The sequence below is a fragment of the Fundulus heteroclitus genome, chromosome 11, assembly GCF_011125445.2.
Source record: "Fundulus heteroclitus isolate FHET01 chromosome 11, MU-UCD_Fhet_4.1, whole genome shotgun sequence".
Classification (NCBI taxonomy): Eukaryota; Metazoa; Chordata; class Actinopteri; order Cyprinodontiformes; family Fundulidae; genus Fundulus; species Fundulus heteroclitus.
In genome coordinates, this window is record NC_046371.1 from 6195374 (window position 1) to 6204733 (window position 9360).

Sequence of the window (9360 nt, forward strand, 5' to 3'; positions counted from 1 at the left end):
TTTTGGAACGGTAACCGGTCCTGGGTTTTCCTGGCTCTTGCCAAATGACCGCTGGAAATAGACGCTCACCCTAATCCCTACCAGGAAGTATAGATAATAAAGCGATAGATGTTGTCTGAAGTCCATGATTCTTTTTTGACCACACACTTTATTCACTTTTTTTTTTAAAACTGGTCAATTCTCCATTATTTAAGGTGTCCTGAGATACCTTGGTTTGGCTCTACAGCTTTATAAATACAGGTCCCTCATGACAAATTATCAAGTATCAGAAATTGTACATTAATTTCAAGAAATCTTTGAGGGAAACGTGTTTGTCACAGATTCATTAACCACAGAGTAATATAGTGTTTCTGTACATTGTTATGGCTCACTGCTAAGGCAAACCCAAAATCCAGTTTCTAAGAAAGCAAGACTGTTGAATAAGATCAGTGGAAAAATTATATTTATTACAGAGATATTAGTCTTCTGGAAGAGGATGTCCCCAAATCAGCACGGATTGTGAAAACTTCAAACTGCACCGTAAGCAACTCAGATTCTACGCCTCGTCCCCTTTCTTCCAGACTGTGGAGCCTTGACTTTTTTTTCTCTTTTCAGCCTATGTAACTGTTTAGCCTATGTAACTGTAGCTCATGTCCTGGATCTGTTTGTATGAAGTGTCTCTAGAAGGACTGACCCCAGTTGCTGTCCACACCTTGTGGATCTCTTGAATTGGCTTTGCTTTGCAATCGACTTCAAGGCTGGAGTTATCGCTGTTACTAATGCGCCTTTTTCTGTCACACTTTTTCCTTCCACTAAACTTTCCAATTATATGCATGAAAGCAGTCAGCTAAAACGTGGGAGGATTGTCCCCCTGGTCCCTTGCCTAGAGGCCCCTGCCTTAGTTCCTCAGATTGTCATGAGGGACCAAAAAGGTTTATTTTGAGGTATCGTGCTCCTGAAACTCAAATCTCTCATATTGGACCGTGTACTGGTTGTTGCCAAGGTACACCGCTATCTCAAATCTAACTTAAAATCACATTTGTAAGTTAATATGTTGGTATTACATAGATGAATACCTTTATTTACGGAAACGCTACAAGTGAGCAGAAATCAGGTAGATTAAAATATCCATCAAATGGGAAACTCTGTAGCTTTCACACAAAAAAAGGCCTTCATTTATAAAACCCTGAAACATTTTAAAATACCATTTTAAAAGAAGAAATAAAAAAAAAGTTTTTTCAGATTTATTTTATGTACATTTTAGCTTTAATTTTTCACAAATGCCGGCTATAAGAAGGGATCACTGGCCAACTTTCAGCCTCCATGAGACCCTTCCCACTAAAGGGAGGCAATAATTACCCAGTCTGCACAAAGCCCCCCCGCACCCCTCTACACCCACCCGCCCCCCACCTCACCGACGGGCTGTGGCCCCCTGACCCCTCACGGTTCATGTGTAAATATTTCATTGTCTGCTGGTTGTGCTCTTTAGTTCCCGTTCAGGCCTGTTTATTCTTTAATTGGAGGAGGTGGGCGTGTTTGTGGACTGCAGGGCGTCACTTCTTAAAGCCGAAAAGTAAGTGAAGATGATTAATTTATGTTTTATTAATTGTTAAGAAAAGGCAAGGGTTAGTTTGGAGGAGCTTCTCTCTTCTTGGTTGATTCTCTCTGTCAGAGCAACTTTTATTGTTCTTTTCCGGAATTTAAATTTCACTGCAAAAACGGATCTAAAAATAAGTAAAATGTTCTTAAAGTTAGTGTATCTGTCCTTGATTTGAGCAGGTAAATAAAACGATCTGCCAATGGAATGAATATTTTGATTAAAGCCTCAGAGTTACAACCACAAGCCTGACATTCTTTCTGGATGTTTAGAAGAAAAAAACATCTTCATATTTATGTATGACAATAAAAATCTGTCTGCGTCAGGGTAGTTAACATCTTTGGCCTCTTATTTAACATTTAGGCTCAATAACTCGTTGCTTATTGGTAGATTTGAATTCTTTGTGAAAGTACTCAAACGTACTTAAACTTTTTCACATTTCTCACATTTTCTCTTGTTACGACCACAAACTTTGATGTTGCTCATTGGGATCTTTTGTCATACACAAACAGTAGAGCCATGGCTATAAAGTGGCAGTAAAACGATTGTTTTAGAACAACAAATCTGAAAGAAGTTGTTTGCATTTTGTAAGGGTCAGTAATAACCCAGCTGTTCTATTAAGGCGTCCGAGGTTTGTTGGAGAGCTTTAGAAGACAAAAAAGTATCATGAAGACAATGAAGACATCTCACATCTGAAGAGGGAAACAGTACATTACAACTGTACAGCAAAACTACCAAGGAATGGCCATCCTCCTAAACTGACAGAGAGCATTAAAGCAACCAAGAGACACAAGGTAACTCTGGGGGAGCTGCAGAGATCCAAAGTTTAGGGGAAAGAGTCTGGTCACAAGACAACTATTAGGTATGCGCTTTTCAAATCCGGTCTTTATGGAAGAATGGCCAGAAGCAAGAAGCACCGTTTACTGTTTGCCACAAGCCACATAGGGAACACTCCAAGCATTGGAGGAGAGTGTCCGGATCATGTGAGAACACTTTTAGGGTTCATGCAAAATGCTACAAGGAAAAACGTACCCTCTGCAGCTCCATGGATTCTTTGGGGACTCAACCGCACACATCACACTTTTCAGGTTTTTCTTTGTCGTAAAAAAAAATCTGAACACCATCCAGACATTTTCCTCCACTTTGTGATCTATAGGAAAATGCCAGTTTTTGTGGTTTAAACATCACAAAATGGGAACAAGTTGAAAGAATATGAACACTTTTGCAAAGCACTGTATGTAAATAACTACTGGTAGGCTATGCACAAGTAATTTTTTTAACTTACGTGTTAAATAATGTAGATTTTAAAAGATTTTGACTGGTTATGGGATCTAGAATGGCCAACAACAAGATCACAAGGAAGTGCAGGATTCCTGTTCTAGATTTTGTTATCCAGGTACCGATTTGCATATATTCCAGAAACATTTCTTCAGCAGAGCGCAGCCACAAAGCATCCTTTCTCCGTGTGTGTGGCCATAACCAGGTCTCCCTGTGATTGGTCGAGGAAAGCAGCGGGAGGGAGGGCCGGTCCTCCAATGAGGAGCAGCCTGTGAGGTAGTGGTCTAATATAGGCGCTGGAGGCAGACAGCATCTTTATTATAGGAGTCATTTAGAGTCGAAAGGCAGACAGAAGGTCCACAGGAGTCCCGGAGTTAACTCTCCTTATCTTTTTTTTCTTTCTTGACTTTAAGGCGAACCTCCCTGTGTCCAATCCGGGTGACATTTTTTTTAACCCAAAGCACCTCTGCGAGCTGCAGGTTTTATTCCTCTGCGAGGCGTTTCTCTCAAGATAACATAACCAAAACGGAGCCAAACGAGGAAGACGGACAACGACCCTCACTCACCTCTGCAATCATGATGTCGATGAACAGCAAGCAGCCTTTCAGTATGCACCCAATCCTGCATGAGCCCAAATACACGCCCCTGCACTCCAGCTCCGAGGCCATCCGCAGAGCCTGCCTGCCCACGCCGTCGGTGAGTCCCACATTCCTGTCAGCTAAACTTCACCAATAAAAGAAAATAGACCCAAAAACGAAGGGAATTTCTGGGAATTTGGATAGAAGAAGTGGAAGGAGGTGGGATGTTTGGAATTTACTTGGTCTAAAATGCGTAAAGACGCACCAACAAGTGTAGATTCAGTCCAAATCCGTTTGACAACTTCAAAAAATTATAAAGATAATTTTTTTAATAAAAACATAGCTTTTTATTAACAAACCAAATGCTGAAACTATCATAAAAACAGCCTTTTATCGATCTTCAAAAGTAATAAGTACGTTTTTTGCTTTATCCTATAAAAAGTAAAATCCAATAACTTAGGTTTTCTTGTAACCTTTGTAATTATTTAAAAAGTGCAAAAAATTTGAAAGCATTTAAGCTTTGGGGCATAAATTGTGTAAATGTTTATTCTTTTTATTTTTTTATTTTTTTGGGGGGGGAAGAAAAACTGATGCTGCGCTTCCATGGCTCATGTGAAAGCGAAAGAAAAGTTAAAGATGGAGGACGGTGCGAGGAGTGGACTCTCCAAGCGCGTCTTATCTCACATTGTCCCATCCATATTCAAACTGGTCTCGTTTCATTGTCCGCAGGAATTATTCAGGAGATCGTAAATATAAATTTTAAATGAATATCCTTCCACGCGGACCCGCCGCCGTGCCGGTGGGAAGAAGCCCCCGACAGGCTGGCTTGGAAAACTGGGGTCAAAAAGCCACGTTAAAGTTTTCTTTAGTGATTAATAAAATGTTCACATTTAAACCTGTTCTCCTTTTTTGTACTGATCACCCCCCTCCCTCAGAAAAAAATATTAGAATGTGAAACAAATATGTTATTTTTGTTCTAAAATTAATAAACCATACGTTTTTGCATAGTCCGAAAAAAACTGCCTTTTACGCGTGTTTTATTTTAACCCGTCAAACAAAACAAAAAAATCCACTATAACGAGTTAAACTGTTTTTGGAACAAGTGTCCAGAAGGAGTTTGGATTCATGCGTAAAGGCTGACTGTCGGTTTAATTAGCTGCAGTGCTGATTTTCTGGGAGATTTGCTTTAAACCCTGCCTGCCTCTGCCTCTCTTTCTCTCGCAGCTTCAGGGCAACATCTTCGCCGGCTTCGATGAGACGCTGCTGCAGAGAGCCGAGGCCCTCGCTGCCGTGGACATCGTGGCCCAGAAGAGCCACCCTTTCAAGCCAGACGCCACCTACCACACCATGACCACCATGACCAGCATGACCTGCACCCCGACCTCCTCCTCCGCGCACCTGCACCACCCGTCGGTGCTCACTTCACACCACCACCCGGCGCATCACCAGCCGGCGCAGGGCTTGGAAGGAGACCTACTCGACCATCTCACCCCCGGCATCTCTTTGGGAGGCATGCCCGGCTCGGACGTCTGCTCCACGGCCTCGCACACGGCTCACGCTGCCCACATGTCGGCCATCAACCACATGCAGCACCACCACCACACTCAGTCCATGAATATGCATCCCCACGGGCTGGGCTCCCACGGCTCCCTGGGGAGCGCCGGCGGGGACGCGGAGCCTGACCCCCGGGAGCTGGAGTCCTTCGCTGAGCGCTTCAAACAGAGGCGGATCAAACTGGGAGTCACTCAGGCTGACGTGGGAGCGGCGCTGGCCAACCTCAAGATCCCGGGGGTCGGCTGCCTGAGCCAGAGCACCATCTGCAGGTTCGAGTCCCTGACCCTGTCACACAACAACATGGTGGCCCTTAAACCCATCCTGGAGGCCTGGCTGGAGGAGGCGGAAAGGGCGCAAAGGGAGAAAATGTCCAAGCCGGAGATCTTCAACGGCGGCGACAAGAAGAGGAAACGCACGTCCATCGCCGCGCCGGAGAAGCGCTCCCTGGAGGCGTATTTCGCCGTGCAGCCGCGGCCCTCGTCGGAGAAGATCGCGGCGATCGCCGAGAAACTGGACCTGAAAAAGAACGTGGTCCGCGTTTGGTTTTGCAATCAGAGGCAAAAGCAGAAACGGATGAAGTTTTCTGCGACGCACTAGCAGACTGCAGCAGACCCGCGGGTCTCTGAGCCGCTTTCCACAAAGACAAACCAGACAAACTTGCTGAGGCTGCTCTGCTGGACCCGCACTGTCAGAATCAACAAGGTACCGGCGTACCTGCGCCTCTTCGCGCAGGGAGAGGCTCTGCGCAGCGCACAGCCAGGGCCGCTAAAATGCTCGCCCCCAAAAAATGTCCCACAATCCCTTATTAGGTGTCAAATAAAGCTACCATTAATACTTTGTTATCTCCCTACATACACATCCAATTCTGTTTTAATTGCAGTTTCAGGGCAACTAAATTTGCTTCTTTCTCAAGTGAAATTCTCATTTGGACTAAATTCCATTCATGATCCATTATCAGCGCAGCTAAGATGAGCATTGAAAACAAGTCATAATCTCTGTCTAAAATTAAAATATAATCATTAGTTTTGATTTTGAAGTGAAAAGGTATCTGATATGGTTTTAATTTTAGCTCCAGAGGAAAAAAAATTGCTTCTTTTTTTAAGGAAAATAGTCAGAATTTAATGATCGATTACACTGACAAAACTAATAAATTCAACCAATATAACTGGCGAGATTCAAATTTTGTTTGATTTAATTTTCCAGACATTTCTGAGCAGAATATTATATTTAAGTCCATTTTTAAAATTAAAACTAAATTAGTTCATTTCTGGCTTATTGCTAAGCTCATTTAGCTCACCTGGCTTTTTCATTCCATGCTAAGAAGAAGGAGGAAAAGCATAAAGCTACTAAAATAATCACAAACAACTTATGTCTACACTTTAAAAACAAACTCTAAATTTAACTCCCTTAAGGGAGTTAAATATTACCATTAAATGTTTTTTTTTAATTAAAATATTAGGCCTAATTTGGAAATTTAATATTTTAATAATGGTGAAATTCTCACATTAGCAATTTTAACCTGGTGACAACTCTTACCGAACCTTTTTGGGTTTGGATTTAAAAGACGTTATTTCCGTTAGCCGTTATTCTCATTTGTCAAGAACAGTAATGTTGATATGTTTAGAGTCTCAGTATCGATTAATACATCGGCTCAAAACTGTCATAAGATTTGGGGTTGAACAGGGTTCTGGGTTGGAGCATAAATTTTATTGCATTTCATTGCATTAGCAAGTTTAGCGACAGCGCTAAAGCTAAAGTCAAACTAACTAACTTTTTTAGTTTCTTCACCCTGGGGGTATGATAGCTGATGAACAGCATCAATCTATTCCATAAAAATGTTGGTGTGTAAACCTTTCCTACCCACCACACCCCAAGTTGTTGCATTTCTTAGCAATGGCTGCCTCAACGCCAGGAAGCTCAGCATGCTAGCAAGTTTGGCTTTGGCATTAGCGCTGTCGCTAACCTACATAAGGCCGAATAAAGATTCAAATCCTTGCTATAACACAAAATATTTTTCAACCATAGGTTTTATGACAGTTCTCAGCTTTTACTGAGTTGAAGTATTCATTCATAGCAGCAACTATGGAAACATATTAGCTTACTGCTGTCAACGACTAAGCGCCTATATCAGCTAACGATGTTAGCCGGTGGTGTGTGTTTTTCTCAAGCGATAAACACTAGCAATAAAAAACACAACTGGGTGATGAATTTTGGATCTCTGCTGAAGATTTAATAAAAATACAAAATTTGCGATAGAGGTACACAGCCTGGTCAGTTGGCTTGTGCCTTTCATGATGTCAGGATAGGGATATGCTGCTAATGCTTGGTTTTGGAAGGGTACATTTTATCTTGATTAAAAATAAAAAAGAGTTTTCAACAACACAAAAAACCAAATTGAAAACCTAGAACAATCTGTAGTTCAACAGGTGAAAATGTGTATTCAAGGGGAGTTCAAATAATTTTACAGAGCATAAAGGTTTTTTTGAAGGAATTGTCTAATTAGAATTTAATTGATCCTTTTGCATTCAAACTGATATATTTAAATTATTCTGGGTGCTTAAGTTTAATACTTTCCGAAAGTCGTTTATATATTTTAGGGGACAGCAGTGGTTTGGCCTGAGAACCTTCCTGGTATTAAATGCAGAATTGCGCCTTTTGGAGCAGAAACGATGCGTTTTGGTGCGTCATTTAGCTCAGATGTGGATCCGGGGCATCTGGTGACATTTCACTGCTCAGTATGTGTAAACAGGGACTCTTGCGTTTTGCTTCACACCGCGTACCTTGTTTGGTTCTGACAGCAGAGCCGGAGACTGAAAAGACTCAGTGACTCTAAGAGCTGTTTGCATCTCCACAGAATAAACGTCTGCTCTCTGACTGAAGAGCAAAGGCGACTGTCCTGGCTGAAAAAGCGATTATTGTACAAAAAAAAAATGAAAATACTAACAAGGGCAATCGAGGAATAATAGTTAATATTACACCTCTTTGGCCCGGATAGTTCTTTTTATATTTATCAGTGTACATATTTGTGAATATATGCACTTCCGTGTGTGGAAACTGTCATTGAAATGTATTGAATTTTCCTCCCAGATCTTTTTGTTAGGTACATCATTCTGAGGGACAAATCAGACCAAACGAGTAGGAAAAGATAAAATAAGTCCGATTCTGGGGCACAGCACGTGCAATCAGGAAGAGAGGGGTGATGTTTCTGCGCGTTTGTTCCAAAATGACTAACACTCCTCCTATACCCCCCCCCCCCTAATTCCCTTCCTCTTCCCCTAAGTGAATGCATTGCAATAAAACGCAAACACAGACTCACCCACGTATATAAACGCGCACAGATACACACATTCACACGGCGTAGCTGTGCGTCTACCTCATTACGCAAGTGATGGCACATTTCTGGTGATTTAAAACACTCTCTGGCTGGTTTTTTGAACCTGTTTTCTGTTTGTTTCCTCTGCCACTGGCGGAATTAGGCCTGTAGAAGACTCACTGACCTGTAAAACCTGTTCACCGCAATGATGCTTCGACAATCAGATTATGAGTAGTGTTGTTGTTCCCCCCCCTCATTAAAAACGAACGATTTTGTCTTCTGATCACCGACCCGTTTGTGTAGCGCACTTTGTAGATATTCCGATGAAGGGAGGTATAGTCGGCCTTATTTATACATATTTTTCAACACTTCTGAGAAAACTTTATTGTTACTTTTATTTTTTTATGTTTATTTGTTATTTATTTGAACTTAATTTATTCTGAAAGATGAAAACATTTCATTTGTGAAAGTGTGCTTTAAATGTGTCTCTGTAAAGCGGCAGAAGCTGAAATAAACTGTGCACGTTTTACTTCTGAAAGCCTTTCTTCGTCGTTTTACCTTTTTTTTTTTTTTTCTTAAAGTAAGCATTTAACGGGGCTGTGCGTGCAACCTGAGCTTGGATGTGCAGCTCTCATGTGTTTGCGCTTCTTGGAGACACCCTGCGTGTTTTACGCACGGAGCAGAGCAGCTGCCGCTCTGAAACAGGAGAAGCCCCGGAGGTGGAGGAGCTCCGTCTGAAAGCTGCTTCCCAGCGGTGATGAATAGGATCTGATACTTGAGTGACTCTAATATTGATCAACTTTGCAGGCTACGAAGGCAGCACGGCTCTATCCCATGGTGCCTTGTGCCCTTTGCAGTTTCTTGGAGGGCTGAGTATATAAAAAAAAGAAGACGAAGAAAAAAAGAGTTTAGTGCAAAACGACTGGCATCATGATGATGAGGCCAAAACAAAACGTCGCGGGAAAAGCGATCCATGTGGTTTGAATCGGTCCCTGGTGGTGGTTTAAGTTTAAAATGCAAAAAAACTTAATGAAAGTTTCTTGATTTCCAAAATAGGGACA

At 41.9% G+C, this 9360-nt stretch overlaps 1 protein-coding gene across 1 annotated transcript; it reads left to right on the forward strand.

Annotated features, from left to right (window-relative positions):
- Positions 1-3170: 3170 nt before the first annotated feature.
- Positions 3171-8837, forward strand: zgc:158291 (POU family transcription factor). The gene is made up of 2 exons (XM_012868867.3): positions 3171-3550; positions 4657-8837. Exons 1-2 carry the CDS (start codon positions 3431-3433, stop codon positions 5581-5583), a joined length of 1047 nt encoding a protein of 348 aa, XP_012724321.1. The 5' UTR covers positions 3171-3430; the 3' UTR covers positions 5584-8837.
- The last annotated feature ends 523 nt before the right edge of the window (positions 8838-9360 follow it).